The 26,982-nt window shown below is 41.8% G+C and overlaps 3 protein-coding genes across 3 annotated transcripts; 2 read left to right on the top strand and 1 right to left on the bottom strand.

Annotated features, from left to right (window-relative positions):
• Positions 1 to 1,141: 1,141 nt before the first annotated feature.
• On the top strand, positions 1,142 to 1,697 carry LOC115768371. The gene has a single exon (XM_030712944.1). The coding sequence runs from the start codon at positions 1,338 to 1,340 to the stop codon at positions 1,635 to 1,637; it is 300 nt and encodes a 99-aa protein (XP_030568804.1). The 5' UTR covers positions 1,142 to 1,337; the 3' UTR covers positions 1,638 to 1,697.
• A 14,699-nt stretch (positions 1,698 to 16,396) lies between these two features.
• On the top strand, positions 16,397 to 18,325 carry LOC115768392 (GATA zinc finger domain-containing protein 10). Its single transcript, XM_030712966.1, has one exon. It carries the CDS (start codon positions 16,694 to 16,696, stop codon positions 18,059 to 18,061), a length of 1,368 nt encoding a protein of 455 aa, XP_030568826.1. The 5' UTR covers positions 16,397 to 16,693; the 3' UTR covers positions 18,062 to 18,325.
• Positions 18,326 to 18,750: 425 nt separating this feature from the next.
• On the bottom strand, positions 18,751 to 19,368 carry LOC115768382. Its single transcript, XM_030712955.1, has one exon. The coding sequence runs from the start codon at positions 19,276 to 19,278 to the stop codon at positions 18,883 to 18,885; it is 396 nt and encodes a 131-aa protein (XP_030568815.1). The 5' UTR covers positions 19,279 to 19,368; the 3' UTR covers positions 18,751 to 18,882.
• Between the last annotated feature and the right edge of the window lie 7,614 nt (positions 19,369 to 26,982).

Raw genomic sequence — 26,982 nt, 5'->3', positions numbered from 1 at the left:
CACTTGGCGGCTTAAAGAAGTCGCAAATGGAGGCGGGGCAGTTGTTTTTTCTCTAAAAAATAAAAAAATTAAAAGAATAAGCAAATAGGGGTGCTCCTCTTGAGAGTGCTCGTCCAGCAGATACCCTATACTCGGCAGCTGCGGACTGCCTTCATTCGCATCAAATTCTACACACACTTACAAATCGATATTGATATCGAATCGATTTGTAAAATATATAAATGCTATCGAAAAGCTAAAATTTAAATCAGGCAAATACGCAAAATTTGATGGCTTTAGTAAGTCAAGCAGTCTGCCAGCTTAAAAGACTTGGCCCCTGTCTTGAGCTGCAGTATACCCGCTTGCTAGACACTTTCATTGGGTATAGGGCACACAAATAGAGAAAAAGCTAAACAAAAGCAGCCAACGGCACAAACAAGTGAAAATCGTTCAGGGAAAACTGCCTTCGCTGACGCCAACTTCAGCTTTAAAGGAAATCCGCACAAGTGGATGCTGGCAGGGTGAGCTGAGTGCAGTGGAGTGTGGAAAGGGAGGGGCGGAAAGAAGGATGGGGGCGTGCTGAATCTACTGGTTAGTGATTGCGGGCAAAAATCGTAAACAAAATGCCGGAAAAGGCAACAACATGGCGACATCGCAGCCACGTGCTCCACATGCCCAACCAAAATGCATGATGTGTCGCCAGTCGCGTCGCAGGACGAGCCCCAACCTGCCCCTCCCTTACGTCGTCTGCTGCTGTTGCTGGTGCTCTTCGTCTGTCGCCTTGATAATGACTTTTTGTCTTTGCTCAAATGTCACTTGATGCTTGTCCTGGCTCGCTTTGCCTCTCTGCTGTTCTGTTTTCATCCGCAGTGCTCATCCTCGAGCTCGTCCTTGTTCTTCTGCACATGCTCGTCCTGCTCTTTGTTGCTTCAGCTGCTCTTGTTGTATTTGTTGTTGTTGTTGTCTCGCCGCCGTTTCCTTTTTTTTTGCTACAAGGTTATTCAAGTTCAAATTGCAGCTGCCTGCCCTGCCCGAGACTCCCCCCGAAATTGTTGCTAGCCTTGATTAATTGGCCTGGGTGCGGTCGCTTGGGCCTTGCCCAAACTGTCGCCAACTGTCGAAAACTTCAGGTCTGCTTCCTTTATACATTTTGGAGCACACTCACTCCCTTACACATACACACACCCCACACACATACACACAATAACAATAACACAAAAATAAAAAAAATTTTAAATTTATTTTCTCCCAATCGAATTTTGAGGCAGACGCAACTGTAGCTCCTGCTGCTCGGTCCAGCCAGATGCCTTCCGTTCTCTAGTCCAGGCCTAAAGTCCCTGTTCCTGTCCTGGTGTAGCATGCAGTTGGGTTACAAGCTGCAGCGGGCGCCGCAGCAGCGGTGCCTGATACGCAATCTGATGCGGACCATACTCCAGGTGCTGCAGAGCTCGCAACGTCCCATGAGCGACACGGAAATCATTTCGGCCCTGTCTGTGCGCTTCCGTCGTGCCGATCCCGAGTTCCAGCGCCAGGTGCGACTGAGTCTCCAGGATGCGGTCAGGTATGGCATACTGAAGCGTCAGTTAAATGTCTTCTCGCTGCGCTCCAAACGGCTGGCAGAGATCTTGGACAGCTTGGTACCAAGCAGCGGCAGGTAACTACATTGACGATGCCTCGAAAGTAACAAAAAACGTTTGAAAATAAAAAACTCAAACGCATCGATTTGCATTTTATTTAGACAAGTACTGTCTCGCAGTCTGAGAAAGTGCGGCTTACCGATAACTATCGATTGCACATAAAAGCAATAGAGATTGTACAATTTCGATTAATGGCAAGTGCAGGTAAATTGCTTAGAGAGGCAGCGAAGAAGGCTGTTAGTCAAAGCAATGCCTATCGAAAGCTATCGATTGCTCATCAAAGCAATAAGAGCAATATAGATACAATAATCTATAGCTATCGCTCTTTCAGTCGATTACTTTTTTTTTAACCAAGTAGATTCGAATAATTGATTGTTTTGCTTATCGATATATAGTTGATAGTCAGTTTATCGATATACTTTACAGTAATGCAGAATAATAAACTGCAGAAAATTAGTAAAGTTTACTTTTAACTGAAGAAGCGCTCGTTCGCTCTTTCTATTCTCAATATTTCGAAAATATTCTCTAGACATAAACTTTATCGACAACCGTTGCGATGAGGAAATATCCAGAGTCTCGTATAGTTTTTGTACATTGAACTGTCAATGCTAGTGAACGTCAACGGAAATCCAGTTTCCAAATCAAATCGCTTAATCGGTAATAGGGAATAATCGATAAGCGAGCGGGCTATAAAAACTAAATTAAAACTTTTGAAGCGTAGACAATTGAATTACATTTGATAAAATAACCACCCCCGAAATTACAAATCTCAATGGAAATATTATTTTCGATAGATTCTGGAAAATAAAATCAAAATCAAATCCAATTGAAATGCATAAATTATGCTGAAAAGTATGCAACAAATTTTTTGTGCACATTGTAAATACACGCGTGCACCTGCACACACACACACAGGCACGCACATGTGCACACACGCGTAATTTACTGTCACTGCATCTTTGATGCAGAGAGAGAGAGAGAGAGAGAAGGGGGGGGGGGGGGGGAGGGGGAGGGTCGCTGTTAACACTGGGGAATTTTGTCACGTTACAAATGTGATGCGAATACATTTATGGTAAATATTTGCGGTTATCTAAATGAAATGCGTTGCATACTTTCTGGTCGTGCGGCAAATACAAATACAATAACGCCCATAAATAACGCCCAAATACAATAACGCCCTGGCTATTTGCATTGGAGCGCGAAATATGCAATTAAAGCATAAATTAAGAGTTTAAATTCAAAAATCATTTTGATAACTGTCAGCGCCAAAAGCACACTGAGCTTTACTACAGCCTACTAAATGTTTAGTTTTATTTGTCAATTATAACTGTTTCCGAGGCGAAAAGCTTTTTAGAAACATCCTTGTCTAGGTATTTTTTTATTTATTTTTTTTGCTACTCCACACGTTTTCTAGTTTTTAAGCTTAGGAAAAATGTTGTATGGGCAAGGCTTCTGGGAACATCTTAGTCTCACCGGCGATTCGCCAAGAACCTTCGATGGAAAAGGCATTATGGCTGGCATTGTCTTACCATAATTTACATTAACATTTGTCATTTAAAAGGAAAAACGAGCTTGGAAACATCTGTGGCTCTTGTTTAATTTAATATAACATTGCCCACATAATAACACTGCTCATTCCTCTTTCGTAGAAAAGTATTCGCAGAAAATCTGTGCAGAATTTTCTAATTCCATTTAAGGGAGAAAATTACATCTATAGCTTCAAGCTACTTAATTTCTGACGCGTTTTCAACTTTTCAAAATGCGTGCTCTGTTGAAATGAAATTGTGGAACATTTTTTTCAAGTGTAATTTTTTTACGCTTTCTATTTTTTGGTTTAATGTCTGTTTTTCTCTTGTTGTGTTGTGTGTTCTGTTTTGTGCTTTGTGGCAGGTCTGCAACATTGTCTAAAATTGTGAAACCGTTTTGTTTTCCATGTGTAAATCGGTGACCACGTCGAGGCTGCCACGCCCCCACAACATTTTGGGGCGCCGGGTCGGATATGTAAATGCAGTCGCATGCATTATTAATAAATAAACCGCGGGACAATGAGCTGGGAGTGAGCGTGGCTAGAAGCCAACGGATGGCGGGCGGCCTTTGGCAACCATCCAGCTGTTTAGTTTTAAGTTGTGTTGTGTCCAAAATGCGAATTATCCTCTAGTCGGCATCTGTTAACATTTAGATAGGGTTTTATAAAGTAGTACAAGGTCGCGTACCCAGGTCTGTATCACCGACTTCGAAGTTCAACCTTGAAGGGTGCAAATAGTGGAAGATTAATGTGCACATGTATGTTTGTATGTGTGCACATACGTTTGAATGTATGTATGTATGTATGTATGTATGTATGTGCAAATATGTTCTCCTATACCAAATACACACCAGATTTACTTTCCACTGCGCAGAATTTTATAGTAAAACGTGCTTGTCAATATAGCCCTCCTCCTCGATTCTCATAAATTCAAGTAAGCCATAGAGGCTTTCATGCTTTGTGTTATAAGTGTTAAGTGAAAACAAGGCATTTTACCCTTCAAAAAATTTTTATATGTAATTTTTACATATACATATACATATACATATACATATACATATACATATACATATACATATACATATACATATACATATACATATACATATACATATACATATACATATATACATATACATATACATATACATACATATACATATACATATACATATACATATACATATACATATACATATACATATACATATACATATACATATACATATACATATACATATACATATACATATACAGTAGACATATACAGATACATAGACAGATACATACATATACAGAAACATATGACAGAGACATATACAGAGACATATACATATACAGTATACATATACATATACATATACATATATATACATATACATATACATATACCTATACATATACATATACATATACATACATATACATATACATATGCATATACATATACATATACATATACATATACATATACATATACATATACATATACATATACATATACATATACATTTGTATGTACGCATTTCAGGTACTTATGTATGGACGTATGTAAGCCTGTACACATGTATGTGTATACTTATGCATGCATATACATATGTATGTTGGAAGCCTTCTTCATTATCCATATATGTAGGCATACGTACATGTATGCATGTGCATGTATATGTATGTATGGATGCAAGTACACACACATGTACCACGTACACATGTATGTACGTATATGTATATATTTGCATGTAAGAATGTATATATGTAAGAATGTATGCATGCATTTCTGTACGAAAGCACATAGGCATGTAGTAATGAAGGTCCGTGTGTAGTTTTGCACATGAATGCATGTACATATACATGCATTCAAATATGTATGCATGTATGTACGAATATATATTCTACATGTGCATGTATTTACTAATGTTCATATGAATACATGCATGTAGTTTTGAATGTTAACATGCATGCACTTACACATGTATACATGCCCGATTGTCTATATGTTGCGTATGTACATACGTATGCATGCACCTAAGTCTGCAATCATTTATTAATTAATGAATGCATGTACATATGAAAAAATGAATTATCTGCAGTAATTTAATACTAAGTCCATCTTTGTGGAAGTGATTCGAATGAGATCTCTACGGGGGCCCATTTTTGTTCTTCTCGCTTAGGCTTGCGGTTTTTTTATTTCTTATTTCCGCTACGTAATTGCAAACGGATACGGAAACGCGCGCAACACATAAATTAACCCAGTTCTAGTAGCAAAATTTGAAGCCAAAAATGTACAAAAAATGGGAAACATAAAAAACCACACGAAATTTTCATAAATTATTAATTAAAATAAATTGAGGCTTTAACAGAAACGGAATATTTTAAAAATTTCAAAATAGTTATGTTTTTGATTTGTAGAAGGTAAAAAATCCGTGTAAGCGTGTACAAATATATTTCATGTATCACATATAATCAATGATTGATAAATAATAGAGCTGTTTCTTGAGAGATGAATGAATAGATTGATCGATTAATGTGCTTAAACAATGCCGGGGTGGTACATGTATAGGTTAAAGAATAATGATAAATTAATGGATAAGTGACAGATTGATTGTTGGATTGATGAATTGATTAATTTACAAACTGATTTGATTGATGAATTGATTGATTTACAAATTGATTGAAGACTTGCTTGCCAATCATATTTGTTGCCGTATATTTTTAGAAGGTATCTTGCCTCTGCAGCTTACATTTGAAATTCTCAATTGTAGTTCTCTCAAACAGAAACTTTACTAGTTTTGCTTTTCTAACGTAAAGGTACTCTGTGCTGAGTTACAAAATGATTCAGTTGTACATTTATTACCAATAGGGTATATAAGCTAATTTAGTTTTACAGTGAATAAACTTCAAAAGCACAACAAAAAGAAAAACAAGAAGAGAAAGAAGAACAACAATCAGTTGACATTTTGAGCCAGTTCAAGTGGCAAAGGCTTCTCCTTGTCGAGTCGCCAGTGGTTGGCCGGGGCAAAGTTCAAGAGTTGTGAACTTGGCAAAATATGAAGAAGAAGATGAAGAAGAAGCAAAAAAAACAACAACAATAACTACAAGAACTACAACAAAAAACAGGCGCCGCACACTTGTAAATTTCTTATGAGCTTCGGCCACAACACACACAAAGTAACCAACTAGTAAAGTGTTCATGTGTGTGTCGTGTGTTGTGTATATTGCTGTTGTTGTTGTTGTTGTTGTTGCTAGCAGCACGCACAATTAAATCAAATTACCTCAAGTGCACTCAACGCTTTTTCAAAGTCTCAGCCTCAGTTGGCGGCTCAGTAATTAAGCTTTCTCTCAGGTGGGGGAAGCACAGTTTTGTGTGTGTGTGAGGGTATAGTTGGGTTGCTTCCGGTCCTGGTCATTGAACTTGAACACACACACACACAAACATATACACCTATATAAAAATATACATACATACACACGTGTGCACTTTTTGAGCAAATGACACTTTTAGCACTGAACTGTGAAATGGAACGCAACGAAAAGCTTTAATTGAAATCGTCTTTTTAACAGACTCTCAGAACTTAGCTTGGCCTGACTGGAAATACCCTGCTACGAATAGCCGTAACATATATGGATAGCTGCTTTTTTTCGACTGCTAACTGGACAACTTCATGTAAATAGTTAAAAATCAAGTTATTCCACACATCAAGGCTGTACTTCTGTATAATGCAGGGAAATGTATTGCAAAAAGTGATATATTCCTCATCTGTAAATGATTGAAGGGAACCTCAATACGATTATCTTAAATATGGTAGGAAACCTGAGCTGGATATCGATATTTATCGATTCCCAAGAAAAAGTAAGCCACCTAGATATAGAACCAAAAAAAAATCCCAAGATGGAAATTGATCAGAAAACAATGATTTTCCTTTTGAAAAGTTTGTCTAGAAACCAGCCAAGCAATCTATTGCATATCTAGCTATTTATATATAAATATTTACCTGACTGACTGATTGATGGACTGACTGACTGACTGACTGACTGATTGAGTGATCAACGTACAGCCCGAATGCGTGCTATGTTGGGGTTTTAGTAAATTCCACCGACGAATATGGAAAATAAGTGAAAAGCAATGGTAAGCAACTTTTTGGTATATACATATACAAAAATAAAAATTTTAAATTAATTTTTAAATATATTTGCTTAAATTCATTAGAAAAATGTTTTACACTTTTTGCAAACTTCACACAGCCTGGGCGAAAATGGGCGTAAAAAGTTCTAGGGCAATAAAATGTTTAAAGCTATGCATTAAAACTTTTGAATGCTTAAGTCTGTAATATTAATTAATCCACCTGTATGGTCGAAAAATGCGCAAACAATTATTGTATAAGATCTACGCCGCTTTTTGGAAAATGGGGTCAAAGGTTGGGCGCATGTAAAATTGTGATCCGATCGGCTTTAAAGTTATTTGCATTTTTTTTTTTGCACTACGTTTGCAACTTCACGCGTGCAAAACTGGATAATAGCCGTTAGTATTTATATACTGAATGAACATGTCATAATACCCTTTGCTTTTTATAGGGTATATTAATGCCACATCGCCAGGGGAATCAAAGTGCATATGTGTGACAAGTTGGCAACGAGGGCGGATTTGTTCTGGTAACAAAGGCGACTAAAATACATATGTGATACTGATGAAAAGAACAAGGACGATGTCAACGACAACGGCGACATGGGATGGTTGGCAGGCGAGAGAGGCGAGCCAGCCTCAACGTCAACGTTGAAAGACGCATTACGAATATGCTCCAAAGCCTCTGGGGACCGACTACAACTCCGACTCCGACTCGGACGTTGTGCCTGAGTACCGCGTATATATGGTATGTGGTATCGTAGTGTATATAAGTATGTTGCATGCTGGGGAAAAACCTCAAAATGTGAAAAACCGAAATTAAATTTACATCAAAAAGAGGGCGGCGGTGGGGGCGAAGCCGCTGGGCAGCAGACCAGGAACACGTGAGGGGTGCCTCAAAGCGCCTTGGGGGGTGTTCCATTGTTATTTTATTAGGTGAGAAATGTGCTGAGGGGTTAGTGCTGGAGGGGTGCTGGGGGCGGGAAAGGGGAGGTGCTGAGTGTGTGTGCAACAAAAGCTCAAATAAATAAGCAAAATATGCCCGCTGGTCGCTGCGTATGCGATTTCCGTTTCCTGTTGCCGTTGCGGGGGTTGCTTGGAATGCGCCAACCGGGGTATTCGGTGGGAAGGGCTGGTAAAGAGGGGGGCAGGGATGGGGGTGGGTACATTTGGTACATTAAATTAGTTTTGACACGTAAATGCGTTTAGAGCCAGCACCTTGTCCTCCCCAGCTGCCCCTCCTCCGAAAAAGCTACCCCGCTGCATGTTAACATGAGCAGATGCAGCTGCTTAAAGGTGTTTCCAATTTATTTTTCTTTTGATACCCTGTTCTCGAGGAAAAATGTATTTAAGAGATACATTTGGAGATTAACAGTGTGAAGGTTTTAGAGTTGTTGGCCTCTGCTTTCCCACGGGTATCGGCTATCGAAAGTTTCTACAGTTTGAGAGCCATATTGTGTGTCTTTCCAATAGTTTGAAGGCCATTTCATTTGGTTTTCAGAGCTACTGATGATTTCCTTCATAGTTCAAACCGCAAATGGTAGAAAAGTAAATTGCAGAGCATCCTTATATTCGGTACAGCTTAAGGGTCGCAATTGAAGCACAGTTTTAAATTCCCCGAATGCGGTCCGTTGCCGGTCTTTCGTCTGCACGCATAATTTACAGGGTATCCTATGTTCGGTTACTCACCCTCGCTCTTGCTGGTTCTGTTCAACTTTTTCAAGCTGGCATTCGCGGCATTTTGTAGCATAATTTTAGGCTGTCACTTGCTCAGCTGAAATATGCAAATAAATTACGCGGAACGCGCTGCGCTGAAATGCACAAAATTTATGGTTCGAAGCCAACCCACCCAGCCACACGCACGCACACCTCGCAGTCGGCTGCTCCTCCTCTTGCCCCTCTCTAACTTCTCCATTAAAAACTGAAATACAATTAACATGAAATTAAATGCCTGTTATTATTGTGCCTGTTTGTGCCGTGTTTCTGGCTTGTTGCTTGTTGTGTTGAGTGCTGTTTGCCACCACGCCCCCTCTCCACAGCCCCCACCCTTCCCCTTTCGCTGGCGCCTTAACAATTGCCCCTGGTGCGCGTGCCGCACAACCTTAATTGGCCACCTGCATTTAAATGCCGCCAACTGTATTGCCATTTGTTGCATGTGCGCTTCGCTCCCAACTTTGACCGAAAATAAACCCATTTTTCTCAAAAAAAAAAAAAATAGTTTCGGAATTAATTATATGTACTTTTGAATAGCTATTCACTGGGACTAATTTTAGGGCGAGATGTCGAAATAATATTTCAATATTCATATATAAGACTGTTTGTTCTGGTTGACTAACTGACTGCTTGATTTATTGACTGGTTGATTAACTGATTGCATAACTGACTGACGAACCAACTGATTGACATTTTAGTTTTCAAGCTTTGCACGACACAAGTGAAATAGCTTTCAGAATGTTAAGAAATACTAAATGCTGTTCACGGACGTAGTAGCTGCGTGCTTAGTAATTGGCGCCAACTTATCGTGAGGATAAACTTAGCTGGTGATTAAGAGAACGGAGCTCAGTCGTTACATCTGCTTAACGTATTCACTCTCAATTTGCATCATTTAACTTTTAGTTTTCACCTTCTTCGCATTAAGTTCATTATTATCAGCTATCGTGCATATGTCTGGCTATTTGCTAGTTATTTAGAATTTAACAGTATTTTCGTCAGTATTTTACAGTCAACATTCGCCGAGTCATCAAATAAACTGCAAACAATTAACATTTAAACGTGGCTTTGACCGAATCGTACACATTTTGCTAGCCAGTCAAGCTAGTTGAGAATGTTTATGACCCAGACTGGAGCAGAGCAGCGCCCACATAAAGCAACAAATGATATACGATGCGTGTGCCATGTCCTTGCTGGTCCTGGGCCGTCGCCGGGTCCGGGTCCAGGTCAGATTCCGGGTGCTGGTAACCGAATACTGGTTACTGTCTTCTCTCCACTGGCTACTGGAGGCTGATTTTGCTGTACGAAGAGCATTTGGTACACGGATTTTTGTGCTTATGGGCAAGATGACAATAGTTACAGCCACGGCAACAACAAGGACAACAGCCAGGACAGCACTAACAACAAGGACAAGGACAGCAAATCGAGCGCTTTGCTTTGCTGCAGGCTTAACGACCCAGCTAAGCACAACAAGAACTGCAGCCTGGACAGCTTTTATGCACATACATGCACACGCCCAGCCCCCACATCCGTAAACCCTAATACACACACACTCATGCGTGCCTTGCCCCGCCCTCCCGTCAGCCCATCAGCTAGCCAGCCCGCATTGGCCCGTGTTGATGAGTGATATTTATGAATCACATGAGTACACTAAATCATCGCTGTTGAGTATTTATGCGAGAGCGTGTGATTAGGGCTGTCCGGCACGGTCGTGTCCTGGCACGTCCAGCGCTAGTCCTTGCCCCGGGACATGTCCACACCAGCGACAGCTTAAGCACGAAGCGTGAGCTTCGCCTTTTGGTCAGGATAATTGTTAAGTTGTTGCGATTCCATTGTGTGCACTTTTGCTTCAAAGTGAGTTCAAAGCACCGTCAGCCGGTGGAAGAGACGGAGGAAGAGGGACACAGAGAGTTAGACAGAGAGAGAGAGAGCGAGAGAGAGAGAGAGAGAGAGAGAGAGAGAGAGAGAGAGAGAGAGAGAGAGAGAGAGAGAGAGAGAGAGAGAGAGAGAGAGAGAGAGAGAGAGAGAGCGAGGGAGAAGTAAGATGAAAGAGGTAATGTTTATGAGCATCATTTAACATCTTATGGCAAAATGTTGCCTGAGCTTATGCCGTACCAAAATTTTCTAATTTATTTCAACATCTCTGTTGAATGTTCCTATTCCAGACTGTTCCAGCCGATAGTTCTTAGTACATCACTACAAAATTTGCCATAGAAAAAGTCTCGAATGTGCTGGTAACATTCACGAATCATTGTTCCTTTCATGCCCAGCTATTAGTAGGGGCAAGACCCCAGCAATTAAGATCTATACAATACTCCAGATATATCCGTATCAAATCGGCTTGCTATATATGATATGGTTTCTTTAGAAACAGTCTTTTGGACATAGCTTTTGTAAGAAACACTTCTCTGCCATTTGGTCACAAATCTAATCCGAAGAAATTCATTCATTCTAGCTTACAGTTCAAATGAATATCTTGAAGAATCCAACTAAGTGGTATTATGTGAAAAATAGGCGGTTGGGTAACAGTTGTGGGGCTTGGAAGTGCGTCAGAAATGCAATTAAAATACAATTCGAAATATGTTATACAAATAACAATGCTCCATACGAAAGCCAAGTCGGTGGCGATGACCGGAGGCATAGCCCAGGCCAGGTCCGAGCCAGACAAAGGCAGGACCTGATGACGCCAGTCGCTGCCGTTGCTGCTGCTGCTGCTGCTGCTGCAGTCGCTGCCGCTGCCGCAGTCGCAGTTGGCGTCGCGTCATCGTTTGCACAGTTGTTGACTGTATGCTTCATGCTGATTACCAGTTCGGTCCACAGTGGCAGCAGTTACTGGCAGGGGGAGGAGATGGGACTGATGGAGCCAGGAGCTGTAGCATCGATGTGGCCTTCGCTGTAGCCTCATGCCCCAATGCATTTGTCGCCGCCCGCCGCTTGGTGGCGCCACTTTGTCGCGACGCTTTTTATAATTGAAGCAAATTGTTAGCCTGCGTTGGCATTCACTTGTCCTCCGCCTGCCGCCAGCCAGTTACGTGGGGTGGCTGGTTGGCTGGGTGGTTGGGTGGTTGGGTGGTTCACTGAACTGTGTTTACCCTGCTTGCATTTTATCAGCTGCCTCCATTTCCTGCCGGCAAACGCCGCTGCTGCTGTTGCTGCTGCTCCCACTGCTGCTGTTTGCGCCGCATTGTCGCATTCCAATTACAAAACAATCATGATGAGCTCTAGATATTTGCAACAACAGCAGCAACAACTCCCTCATAGTTACTTATTTGAATAGAGAGTCAGTAACAGCGAGAGAGAGAGAGAGAAAGAGAGAGACAGCAAGCTTTTTACCATCCGCATTGAGTGGTTTCCACTGCTGCCTTTAACAGCTCGCCAGCTCTTTAATCATCTGAAGAGCTCTCGTCGATTGTTCCTAATAAGCGCAAGGCGCATTTAAATCGGACTCTTGACTTTTACTTACAGGAATCTCAGCAAATTGGGGGGTATGAATAGTACAAAGACTGACAACATTGTATGCACCGCAAAGTTGATTTCGGGAAGAATAGTTTAGAACAATATATATCAACTTAAATAGCTGGATGAAATGCTGTCAAGTACATTGTTCAACTGCCTTCTGTACACACACACACATACAGTCAAACACATTCGCGCTGCTGTCGTACTCCTTCCCAGACTGTTAGAAATGCGTTCTTGCCTAACTTCGGTATTTATTATCCGATTCCTATAAAATTTTCGGGTCTTAAATATGGCACACAAAAATGCGTACATACCAAGGCCCAAGGCAAGGCAGCGCACAAGTTATCGGAGTGTAAAATATTCGGAATCTATGTAATATGTGTAATATATGATTTTGGGCTCCATTCATATGCATACATATATACATACATATAAGAGAAGATCTTTGCAAGATAGCTGCATGTATAGCCAGCTGGTGATATATACTTTGAATGTGCTGTATACCTTGAAAGGTAACAAGTCGATTAAGTCCAGGTCCACAAAAATTAGAGGTCGGTTGCTCTGGAAACAGAATGAACTTATCGAAACACAATTTGGGAAAATGTAACTGACAATCTCCCGGGTTAGGTGTGCCTGTGCTGGTTGTGGTTGTGTGTGTGGGTGTGCGTCTATGTACTGATGCGAAGTGATGTTGGCCTCTGGTTAATGCATATGCTGTTGACTAGCTAAGATGCCACGCCCTGTCAACATCTTCGCCCACATCGTGCACCAGCCATAACGAGTGGGAGAAAGGGGGGGGGGGGGGGGGGGGTCTTGCGGGCAGCTGGTTTTATGTATGATTTGGTGTCAGCTTTAGGCGCCAGCCGCAAATCCACTTAATGCATACATTTACACGCCGACACACACACACATACCGGAGAGCTTTGTGAGTGGCATGTAGCATGCCGCATGATGCATTAGGCATGAGACATGGGGCACATGGGTGTTGTTATTATTGGCGTAATTTGTTAAATGGGCGTGGCACGTACACTGATTGTCGCGCACCAACTGCCATTTAAGGGCTCTAAACAGGATACATGTGGGTTTCTACAGTACACACAATCGCACACACATATGCAGTGGGTGCATTGTTTGGCCCTGCTGCAAGATGGGCTTGAGTTGCATCAACGCCTGCTGCTGCATCAACGCAGCTCCCGCTGCAACGGAAGTCACTGCATTTGAGGTTAAGTCACGCTTATGCATGTCTGTCCCCGCCCCTGGCCGCCGGCTCTGGCCCCTGACCATGCCCACTCGTGGCACGGGCATTTAACCTTTCTACACCCTGCGCACTTTATGCCACCTACAACACTGGCCCCAACTGCATCATGTGCGTTAATACCTGTTTAGACTGTTGCCACTCGCAGTGGTCACGTGTGTGGGTATGGGTGTGTATTGGTATGTATATGTATTCCATTAGGTCAGCTAGTTGAAACTCATTTGGTAATACGTACGGAACACAAGCACACTTAAATACCCAGCTCGAGTGTGTTGTATGAAACTTTGTGGTGCGTTATTTGAAAATTCGCGGTACTTTGCAACACTGGAAATCAAAATAGAATGCCATTGAAAGCTTAATACAGATAAAGGTCGAAATATGGTATAGGTAAAGAGAGAGAAAGAGACAGAGAAATAAAGAAGGAGAGACAGCAATAATAATAGAGGCTTCTCTGCTAACAGTTTTTGGCTGAAATATACAAATAAAGCTGAGAAAGAGAGCGGAAGACAGAGAGAGAGAGAGATAGGGTGTAAAAAAGAGAGCGAGAAAGATGCAGAGGCGGAGGGAACCAAAAATTAGTATAAAGATAAAGAGAGAGAGAAAGGATTATGCCTAACCTAACATATCTGTTTCTGCGGTTCTGCTTAAATATTTAACGCAAGCATTAGACAGTTTTTCGAACTTGTTATACAATTGTTAAGTTTTGCTTGATTTGATTTGCGAATAATCTAAGCAATATATTTATTACCGGAGTCCCAATCGCATGGAGTATCGCATAATCCGAAAGGCATTTCCCAAACAGTTCGTATTTGCCAGCCACTCAATGCCCGGTAAAATAATCCCTCACAAGCGGTTGCTGCAACCCTTCGCGGTGTTGATACGGTTGAGCGACCCGTAGCCCTCGGGCCGGACTGCTACTCCATAAGTCACACAATTTCAATTCAACTGATTTTTCGCACCTCATCACGGAGTTCGCCCAAGGACCCTGACGGCCCAGGGTGGCGCTTCGTTTATGTTCGCGCCCCGCGCCCTTTATTTATTTGGAGCATAACTTTCTGACTTGGAAGGCGTCTTGTTTTGTTGGCATGCTTGTTTTACATTCTATCATAAACGGATTTGGGTTTGGCCCGCGGCAGCAGCCAGCACCCAGCGCATATAAATAGATTTATGATATGCCTCCAAGCCTATAAGCAGCTAAATTGTAAAACAAAGTTTTCAAAGGAATGTGAATTTTGGCTTAGAGCGGGTTGTTTATGCCCTGACCTAAAAGCATATCATTTTTTTCTCCCTTGTGGAGGGACTTGTAATGTTGTTACGAAATGTGTAAATATCTGGATGGATTGGATTTGGATATATTGCTGACCAGTATAAGCAGTCGAGTCGATATAGTCATGTCTGTCTGTCTGTTTTCAAGGAAACAAGTCTCTCGGTTTTGAAGCTATCAATACGAAACTTATTTTATGTTTCCAGACGCAGATCAGTTACACTAGGATTGTTCGAAATGTATTTCAATTGATTTAAGTAAAATACACCCATTTGTGACATTTAATAGAAACAAAGCAACTGTTTTGAGCATCTCCCAGTCGGGGACTGTTCACTCAGTCAATGCCATTTGTTAGTTTTTATGGATTCTCGGTAGAAAAGCAGTTTCGAAAAAAATTTTCAGAATAAACTTATTTGGTTTTAGTTTTTAGATATTTGAGTAACCCCTAAATCTACACAGAGAGGACTTTTTACTTAAACTGATCAGAGGTACAACTTTGGCACATCTGTTAAGAAGTGGTTCACGTTGATTTGAATGATGCCAATAACCAATTTTACATAAACGGAGAATACGGTATGTTACACTGCGCGTTTTTTTCCTTGACTAAACACACAGTTTCACACAAGAGCTGAGAGGTACGCGATCTATTAATCAGTGTTACCCTCTAAAATGATTTATGGATTATTCCAATTACTCCACTTTATAATTGGATGGTCTCAGTGCATGGATCCTACTGACGCATTAATGTTGCACTAGAAAACCTATTCAGCTTCTTTTTTTTTTTGTAACCATATGAGTTACATGGATTCAAGGTGTGCAGCCTATTGTTATGTAGCCTAGAACTAAGGACTCACAGCTGGGCTATTGCAAGTCTTGGAGTAAGATCCATAGGACTTTCGCTTGAGAATTCTTTAGAAGTCTACAAAATCTGTATAGACATGAAGATAGTACGTTCATTGATGGGGAAATAGGTCAAGCCCAGATCTACAACGACGACAGATGATATAGATTCACTTGAACTTGGGCTCTGCTCAGCCGCAAGATGTCGAAGGTCACGCATTGACCTTAGTAAGCCTTTTATTTTTGTTTGGCTGAACCAAGTACAGGGCACTCGAGCTCTATTGGGAACAGTAGGTTTGCAAAATGTTTCAAAAGAAACCAATTTGATTTTAGAATTGGGGATCTTCAGTTAACCTCAGGACAACACAAATGAGACAGATCTTCCGGAACTCTTGTGATTGAATACTTAAAGGTAAACAGGGCGACTCAATTTGTATGGTTACTAATATTCATATATATAGATACATATATAGATACATATAAATGGGTAACACGAAGGTGGGATATGCTCGATTGTTGGTCTAGCAGGCCTGCTGAATGCTTTCAAGTATTCATCGAGTTTGTGTGCTGGATTTCAGTCATAACACAGACTAGATACACTTAACAACAACCAGATCCCGTTCAGATTATTCGAACGACAAAATTTTCACTTTTCGGCAACACATAGATTAAAAAACCTATTGTAAATTAGTGTAAGATCATTGTGTTCAATTGTGGGAATCTTGACAACTTGGCACTTGGCACTTAGCCCTTGGTCGCCGGTCGCTCCCGCGTTGCGTTTCAGTCCTCGATTCAAAACGATATTCAATCAGCTCAAATCAAATCGCCTCGAGAACCCACAACCACCCCCAGCCCGATATAAATAAATATATAGTTATACATATCGTTTGAGTCGCTAACTAATATGGAGAATCCGCTTTTAAATTCAGGTGATACGGCCCAGCAAGCGACGAATCAGCAGGCGGCAAGCGCCAAGCAGCATCAGCACCAGCACCAGCATCAGCACCAGCATCAGCAGGAGATCTTCATACATAGCCGTAGCTACGGACCGAAGCCTGCACTGAATCGGAGCAGCAGCAGCAGCAACAGCTGCAACAACTGCAACAACTGCAACAGCAGCAATAGCCTTTTTAGCTGCAGCAGCAACAACAACAACAACAATAACAGCAACAGCAGCAACAACAACAGAAAGTTTCATCACAGCCGCAAGTCTGGCGGCGGCATACAAATGGCGTCGGGTCATATGGAGCGCAACAGCGGCCAGAGCATGAGCAGCTCCGGCACTGGCCAACACGCCCACAATCGCCATCACAATTATACAAATGGACAGGGACAGGCACAGACACAGACACAGGCACAGGTACAGGTACAGGCACAGTTACAGGCACAGGGCTACGGACACGGCGATTCACTGGGTACCAGCGGCAACAATGGCCGCACCAGCAATATCTCGGCAACTAGCATTGGCGGCACCACTGGCAGCACTGGCAACATGCCGCTCTTCTATAGACACTGCTCCGAGTATCAACCGGGGCCGCATGCCAATCGGAATCCCTCAGCAAGCGTTTACAATGTGCGCTCGTGGTCCGGTTGGGATCCGCAGCAACACCAGCAGCAGCTGCAGTTGGTCCAGCATCATCCGCTGGCCCAGCAGCAGCAGCTGGCGCAGCAGCACCATCTCGCACAGCAGCAACATCAGCAGCAGCAGCATCAGCAGCAGCAACCATTGGGCACGTCCTCGCATTTCGATATGCAACCGCTGCAGACATCGCGGTCGCATCAACTGAATGTGAGCGCACCCAGCTTTACGCCAGCCAGCGCCAGGGCTGTCGGTGGTGGCCTTACACCGGCAACGGGAATAGCTCGACGCCCGCCGATACCATTGATACCCAGTCAATCGCAGCCGCAGCTGCATTCACAGTCCCAATCACACTCCAGAAGCCAGTCGGAACGGAGCAACGGGCGACGCCAACAGTTGCCGGATCTATTTCAAACGGTGCTAAAGCTGATGCGAGAGCTGAACCGTTCGGTCAGCTATCCGGAGATGATTGGAATGCTGTCGATGCGGCTGCAGCGTTTGCCCGTCGAGCTGAAGCGTCATATACCGCACACATTACACGGGGCCGTTGCAAATGGATATTTACGCAAGGATGGCAATTATTATACGCTGCTCTCGGAGCAGGAGCAGAAGGAGATCATGAAGCGCAACCAGGAGGCAGCCAAGCGCGCCAAGGAGCTAGAGAAGGAGCCGCTCTCGTGGCGCATTCGTTAACGCAGACTTTCTTGCCACTCGTAACACTTGGCCGTTGCCAGGGATTCGAAGTGTAGTTCATATCGTTGATGTTTTTGTTCCCGCGTTACATGCACACCCCCATGAATCCAACGAATGTCAAATTGTTCCACATACATATACTACATACCAAACGCTGGGCTGCTGCCGAATGACATTTGGGTATTCCTCTGAAATTTAAGTTATTATTTTTAATCAATTTCAATTGGCAAACCCTTCGTGTAAAATAAAAAAAAATTTAAGTTCGATCCAATAATGCACCAACTTCATTCATGTGCCCACGTCGACCCCTTCTTATAATGGATAATCTTATAATGGATAAAGCGGAACAATGGACTATATTAAAGCATTGACGAGCTTTCCGTCAAGATATCCATCAATGTTTTCACGATTTAATCGAGATTTAAGCCAGCCCAGTCAGAAATTCTGCTCGGGAGCCTAAGCTACGGCTAAGCCTAAGCATCGTCGGCCAAATTCTTACCCTTAATCAATTAGAAGTCTTCCAACAAATAGATTTGTTGCTGGTGAGCTCCACTCTTCTCAAATATTTAGTTTCCTTGTCTAAAATGAGCCTTACAAACTCATCCCTGCTCGGGCTCCATTTATTCCGTTTATTAATTGTTCTTTCCTTTTATCAATGAGAAGGTTGTCACTTATTTAGGCTAACTCAATGCTGATTATGTTCAATTGCACATATACTATTTAAATATTCTAGTATTTGTAACAATTTATTATACTATTAGGCGAATATGTGTGGCACAGGTTATGAATTTGGTTTATGGGCCAATCTGATTCGTACTTTATCATGGTGCACTTCCTTTCTCTGCTTTTGGCTGCTCACTTCCAGGTTCTTTTACGCGGGCCTCCTCGCGGCTTCTGTTGTCCTGTTCAGGGGAAGCATTGCAACTGGAAACGTTTAGGCCTTGCTCCCGCGGCTCATTTGGATCTAAGCGACTTTGCACAATGGAGTAGCGATAGTTCCTAACCCGCAGATATCCATAGATGAGGGCATCGTGCAAATTGACGGTTATTTGACGCTTCAGCTCCTCATCGGAACGATCTAAACGCTCCGATACGGCCTCTACAATCTCGTGCTGCGTCAGCGGACGATCCGATTCGGCGACCACATTCAGTATGCTACTGAATAGATTTGGTATAAGTTTACGTCGCGGCGCTTGATTTGGACCATTTTGTCTCATAGTGATGGCCACGGAAGCAAAATTAACATTAACAAGCAGACCAATAATCTAAATAAACTATTTCTACTACCTTGAATATGGGCTCTGACAGCTTTCTACCAAAAACTCACCACGTAGGAGTACTAGATCGATTGTGAAAAACGAAAGCGTGTCTTTTTTGAGGTAAAGGAACGTTAAGGGGCACACCTAGACCTAGTCTATATATACCCACCACCAAATAAAGCCTCATCCTACGCTGTTAATAGGTTTAGGTTTAAGGACAGCTTACGGCCCAGATCTGGCCACTTTCTCGACTTCTAAGGGGACCCAGCAAAGTGTTAGCTTGTTTTGTCTGAGAGTTTCAAATTCCACAGAGTGCTGCACACTTAGTTCTATGTAGCCGCCCTCCATAAAGCTCTCTAATTTATTATTCCATTGTAAAAAGCGCTTGAAACATAGGTTAGGTCTAGCACCTTCATTCGCTTCATAAATATAAAGGGAATATTGTTATGGAAAATTGTTAATAGAGAAGCTCACCTCAGTGTAGGTCGATATTCCTGATCACAATGTCCTCAGAATTTTTCTTAAGGAAAGGAGAGAAAGGAGCCGGAAAAGCTTACGAGAGAAATATCGCCCAAGTATATGAAAGGTATAGAAATTCAAAGGGAATATCTATATTAAATATAAATATCGTTTATATGGCAAATAAGACCTATTCCTATTCCTGACCACTTCAAATTATGCCAGAAATTGTCATACTGCATGCTTTAAGAAAAACTAAAATGAGTTGCTTTCAGTTGCGAATACATAAACAGCTTGAGGGTTGTTCCACAAAAGAATGCTCAAGCCAAAAGCCAAACATTTGAGAATTGTGATTAAATTGAAGCGGAAGCTGGAGACACTTTAAGTGCCTCTCACCCAAAATAGAAATAGGAAAAGCGACTTTGCGGTTTCCATTTCGTTTGGCAGCAACATCTTCAGCTGCCGCATGCAAACTGAAGGACTGACTCTTCATCTTCGTCAGAGAGATGGAGAGAGAAAGACAAAGAGATAAAGAGAGCGAGTCAGTCTCCAGAGCAGAGATAGAGATGGTGCTAGGGGTCAGGCTGTGGCTGAGTCTAAGGCTGGCCGATATCGATTGGCTGTTAAAGTCGCGCAATGGACATGATTTGAGGGCAAACGGTTTGGTTGGGCTAAAAAATGTGATATGCGGGCAACTCCACAATTGGAACGACAAAGAATCTGCGTCTCGGAAATTTGCATAAAGCATTGCGAGGGCGCGACAACAGATGCAGATACACAGCTATAGATACACATACACAGATAGACTGTGCCGCAGGGGGAGATCTCTGGCGACTTGGGCACTGGGACTGGGCATCATCATTGTTACGGTCGTCCTTGTTGGCAGTTGTTGTTGTTGTTGTTGTTGCTGTTGTTGTTGTGTCTGGCACGTGTCACAGGAAATTTAGATAACTGCAAATTTCCATTGGACGTCGCGTAACACAATAACCGCAGCCTGATTGAAATCAGTTTGAGTGCCGGCGCATTTATCTAACAGATACACAATTGAGAAGTGTGCGTGTGTGTGTGCGTGTGTGTGTGCTTGGGTAGTGCAATGTGGTGCAGCACTGCATTAACAAAACAAGCGTAACTGAGCTGCATGCGCCTTAATTCATGCTTTGAGCCTCAATTAGCTGGCCAAAAGGAAGCGCTGTCAACATTTGCATAATGTTCGGTTCAGCGATGGGCACGTGTCATAATATTATTGATAACGTGACACGATAGGAACACGAGTCACGCACGACGTATTAAGGCTCATGATATTTTCATTAGTTTATTATTATTATTATAGGGCCCTACAAGGGTTTTATCTTTAGAAGGATGTATCACAATAATTGATGTTTTCCTAACATTTCCATATGGAATAAGGAAATGAAAGGAAGACGAGGTTGAGAAGGCAAGAAGACGGAAGAGAACGCACCTTAGAGCACGACTCGATTATTGAAAGAAGCCTTCAAAAATCTGCTCCAAATACGTGTTGGGATTTTTCTGGATATCAAAATCTTGCCTAACCTTCCATCATCCCAGTATTTGTCGTTTATATGCGAGAGCCTGCAGCTTCTCTTTAGAATCCTCTTCTGCTTAAATTTGTTATCGTTTTTGATGGACACGAATACTCTGTGTCACGAGATTGGAGGCACGCGTTCATCTCTAGTTTTGTTTGCTCAGTAACTGTTCCTTTTGACTTCAACAAACTGTCCGGCAGTTGTGCGTGGAAGATGGAGCTGGACGTGGATGTGGTGCTGGTCCTGTCCAGGGTTCTCGGTCTTGGTCCATTTGTGCAACTGTCGGAGTTGATTATCAACTTTGGCGCAGCTCTCAGCCAGTGACAGGCCCAAAAGTTTTGTATCCATTTCCATTTCCATTTCTAGTTGATATTATTTGGATGTGCGCACTGCGCTATACTGTTTAATTATGACTGACACTGTGGGTAAGCGCAACACAATTCGCCACTTGAAGTTGTCCCGATGCCCGAACTGCCCTGGACTAAGCTGGCGCAAGTGATTAGGCAAAGCCCCGAGTGTGTCGGGTAACAATTAAAATCAGCTCTCGCCGTGAAAAGTTTGGGCGCCCATCTGCGGAAGCCACCACAAACTAACCCTAAATGCCACACACGCCCTCGCAATTAACAGAAACTTTTACGGCGACTCAGCCAGGGTTCCCACTTCCACTCCCGCCTATCCTGAGACAAGAATTATAGCCTGCAATCAGGCAAGCAGCATCGAGCATCTTGGCCCATTTATATACGCATCGCATATAATTCATTTTATGTTTGCGCTTTGGTTTACATGATTTCCATTCCCTTCTTCCGTTTACCATTCCCATATCCACTCCGTTCCCGGCACCAGTCAAGCATGTAAGTGACGTACTCCCGTTTCAGCCTGGTCAATAGCTGCCGCTTGGCCCAGACTCTGCTCACATAACACAATGGCGTCGCATTGGCGTCGGCGACGCTGACATCAGCCCTTTTAATGCTCCCTTCCCACAACATTGGCACGTCCAAATTTCAAATGTCCAATTGCAGGCAGTTGCAGCGGTATAAGCCTTGCAGTAGGGGTTTTCAGTTACCGATGAAAGTGAAACTTGAAAGGAAAGTTTGTAGTGTGCGGTACCGTACGTGGAAGAAAAAAGCATCACCGACCATAAAGTATATACGCTAGAAGATCAAGATCAGATCGAAGAGCTGAACACACTTGAATGTAAGATATTTGTCCACGAAATTATTCATTATTCACTAAATGAGCTTATCATTTTTTTCCGATGTATCCCGCCATCGATTTTGAGAACTGGTTATTTTAAGATTAATTCGAAATGTGCAAGAACAGATTATTGATGATCAAGAATATATATGCACAGCAGAGCTGCTCCTTCAATGCGTTACATTTAGAAGACACTTATTGATGCTCTCTCTTTAAACGAACCCCCTTCAATCAAGCACATCGGCCGTCACTGGGCAAAGTGTTGCCAGCTGAAAGTGAAGCTGGCTCACAAATAATACCGATTCGTGTCGTATCCTTGGCAGCTGAAAGCGAAAAAGTTTCCATCATTTTGTGTTATATAAGTTGCTGTTGGTATTATTGTTGTTGTTGTTATATTGAATGGACTCGTCTATAGCCATCCTGGGATTGTAGTTTGAGTGCCGATTTGTTACTCCTCCTCCATTTTCACTTCTCAGTCAGATCCATAAACGCAGCACGCGATGAAAAAATTGAGGAGAAGTGGTTGCGTGCTTCTCCAATGGTCAGCAGTAGTTGTTGTTGTTGCAAGCACACCCTCTAGGCGTTACTAATCTAATTTGCAGTTATTGGCGTCCAGATTAGCATTTGCCACATATGTGTGTAATGCGTATCGCGTGCTCAGCGCCGACAGACTTTATTTTGTATTGGCCAACATTTGGCACACAACGGGAGCCAGCACCAAAAACACAACCACCAACACCACCACCACCGCCCCTCTGCCCCTTAATACCCACTGCGATCTCCATTTCCACCGCCTGGCATACATTAGTCTAAGCTGTTTAAGTGCAAAACATAATGAAAATGATGTCAGTCTGATAAGATTTTCGCCGTGGGGCGTGAGTGCTATTGTGCGTATGTGTGTGTGTGTGTGCAAATCTGTGTGTGCTGGGCTCTATTCCCCATGTTATTAGAAAAGTTTCGCTTATTAAAGAAAGCGAAAGCTAAAATCTACAAACAAAAAACAATGCTTAAACATTGATACTTTTAGTTATATAATATCTGCTTTTGATAAATATTTCTTACAAATATCAAAAAAAACTTTCAATAAAGGAAAGAAAGCAACAAACAAACTAAATTAAATAATAATTTTTGCCCATAAATATTTATAAAAAATATAATAAATAAAATTAAAGAAATGAATAGAAGGCATAATGCTATACTCCCCTATACCCCTCAAAGTGTAGAATAATTTTTATGCTGGTCCGAAAAAATAAAAGAGTAGAGTATAAATGAACCAGCTAAACAGAGCAAGCAACTACCTGGAATCAAGCGACCACATCTTAGTCGTAGTACTGAGTATTTGTTGCTTGTAGTTTGCCCCACGGAAATCACGATGACAGATTTGCTAGGCTACTGGATCGTGAGGAACTATCCATTAAGTACTTTTTTATTATTATTATTTGTTATTATATGGAATAACCTTAGTAAACTAGGCATTTGTATAAGAAGGAATCGGGTTTATGTCCCAAGTTTCCATATGAGGAATATATTAACGAACACAAATGTCATTGCCATTTATAAATTAGATAAATAAATATCTTCAAGCTACAATATAGGTGCCCGTATATCTTATGCAGAGAACGAATCACGAACGATCTACTTTGTGGATCCGTCCCCATATTTCCTCAAATAAAAAAAACAAAAAATACTGTTAAAGGTGGAGCCTTGCGCCTTGGTATGTACACTCATTTGGAAGCAATATTTGGTCCCGAAAGTTGTAAATGTTTCGATAATAAACATGAAAGTCATTCAAGAATGCATTTGCCATCGTGCAGGGAAGAAGCACAACCGCTGCGTAAAATGCGCAGCAAGCGCGGCTCTTAGCGGTTTTCGATATAATTCGATCAGTGGATTTTATTAGCGTATAACAGTCTAGTTTGCCTATAGCTGGGGCCCAAGCTGTCATGTCCGCAACAGGAACATTGTCGAAGTGTCAACGCTGCAACTGGCTACTGACAACGCCTATCAAATTAAGCAAAACAAAATTGCATTAGGGCTGAAAGTACCCACAACAGACTGCACCAGTATGCATGAGTGTGGTGTGTGTGTGTGTGTGTGTGTATATGTGTGTGTGTGTGTGTGCGACCAATGTCGGCACAACCAAAATTATTCATTGCACAATGCGGTCCAGACAATTTATGCTAATCAACATCAATCGATTTGCATGCCATGCATATGACCAAAGCATAAAAGCCGGTCAGGCCAATGGTTACCTCCGCCTCCTGCCCACAGATGAAGTGGCAGCGGTTGCATATGGATTGGACAGGGGTTTTATTGCTGTTTATTGGGCGGCTGTGTGGGTTGTCCGGGCTATTGCTGGCATTTTGCAAAGTGTGTGTTCAGATGAATGTTCGAGTGCGCCAAAGTGGACAATCACTGCTATGGGTAATTGCATATAACGAAGTGGATGCTCTTTCAGTCAGGCGACTAGTTGCTGTTGTTCCTCCTGCTGCTGCTACTGCTGCTGCTGTTCCTACTGTCGATGCTGGTGCTGCCTGCGACAGCAATAATTTCAAACTGTTTAAAAAAAAGGGGGGTGAAGCACGGGCATTGGATTGCAACAACGAAGAACAGTTGCTCTACGAGAACTGTGAAGTTTCAGTATGCTTAAATGTTATAGCTAATTTGTAATATATTAAAATACATTTTTGGTCAGATTGCATAACAATTAGTATAACCGTTTGTGAGTTTGGTAATTAATTTCTTAACAACAAAAAACATACTTCGTTAAACAGTACTGTATTACAGTACTGTATAACATTTTTTTATAACAGGTTTATATAACATTATAGTTCAATTTTTCAATTATTAACAGTCAATTTCAATTATTTGATTACTTTGTTAAATTGCAAGCATACATTTTTTAGAACATCTTATATAACAGTTTCGTACAGCGTATTGCTAAACATAGCCATGTTAACTTGTTTTAACCCTATATTAAATTTCATTTAACAGTTTAGTATACAAGTTCAGTATAACAGTTTAGTATAACATCTTTGTATACCACTTTATTTCTATTAACTGAGGTTATGTTACTAACTTATTTATCTGCAGAAAACATTTTATATAACAGTCTGTGGAACAGGCTTACATTTATATAGAAATTCATTTATGGATGCTTAACTTGTGTATTTTACTGTTAAAGCCGTTTGTAAATCACATATTCATTGTAAACATATGCTCTGATTATAAGTTTCCACTACCAACAGCTTGATTGATCATTAAACTTGCCCAATTGCACCAATTATTAATACCCTCTAGATCGAGAAATGGCAGAAAGGGACTCATCATTCGAACCGGCTGTATAACAGTTGCATATAACAGTTCGTGTAGAAAACAGCATGAATATAATTAATTAATCTTGATAGGTTTGCATACGAGTCGCTGCAGCTGTCTGCATCGCATGCACACCCGCTGGGCAAAGCGGGCCAATCCACTAACTAACCCATTCACCCAATCACTAAACCACCAAACCCACCAAACAACCATTTCATATTGGCCACCACCTGTGCCAGCCAACCCGTAACAGTTTGCAGTTTATATGCGGCTCTTAGGCACACATGTTGTCATCACTGCCATCATCATACCCCCCGTCATCATCATCATCATCATCATCATCATTATCATCATCAGCCTCGTCATCGTCATCTCATGTCATTGCTGTAGCTATAGGTATGCTGGGGCATGCTCATGAATTTGGACTGTATGGCAAATGAACTTGGAACTTGGACCAGCTGCTGAATCGCACAACGAGCCACATATCCACACTCAAAACAGCTAAAACAAATTTGAAAAAAAATAAAAATAAAAAATAAAAAGCCAAAGGGAACAGTTGGCTTTAAGCTGCCGAACTTTAAATTCGCTTAATAACCTCTATATATAAAAAATATTTCTCTGACTGACTGACAGATGATCAATGTAGTTAGATAGATAGATTGACTGATATCTATTTACTGAAAATTGTATATATGTGATTCACTTGAGGCGTGTGCCACGCTTTTCGTAAGATCCACGATTCCACGCTGGAAAAAGGAAGTCAAAGTTGAGGACGTACTCCTATTATTAAAATAATAATAATTATTATTGTTATTATATGAAAAACATTCTTCAAGCTCTTGCCAAAATCGTTCGACCTCTGTGTAGAGTAAAAAACTGGTCATAGAAATGTGCAAATTTACTCGATTTTCGCTGTGTGTGAACAGTTTTGGAAATTTGATTTTGCGCTGGAAAGGGAAAGGCAAAAGGATTGGGGAACTGGGCTTAGGCTGGGCAATTTTGTAATTGTTTAGCATTCGATGCTGGGGGCACAGTCGTAATATTTGCCTGGACATTTTGGTAGCCTTTCGGTCAAGCAGGCGTAGAGCTGACTGATTCGAGCAGAGGCAACTCAGAAAGCCATGAGCTTAAATCAGAAACGAAATCGAAA

Source organism: Drosophila novamexicana, unplaced genomic scaffold, assembly GCF_003285875.2.
Source record: "Drosophila novamexicana strain 15010-1031.04,08,12 unplaced genomic scaffold, DnovRS2.1 tig00001762-arrow-arrow-pilon, whole genome shotgun sequence".
NCBI lineage: Eukaryota > Metazoa > Arthropoda > Insecta > Diptera > Drosophilidae > Drosophila > Drosophila novamexicana.
The sequence above is the reverse complement of the archived record's forward strand: the minus strand, read 5'-3'. Positions and strand labels throughout refer to the sequence as shown.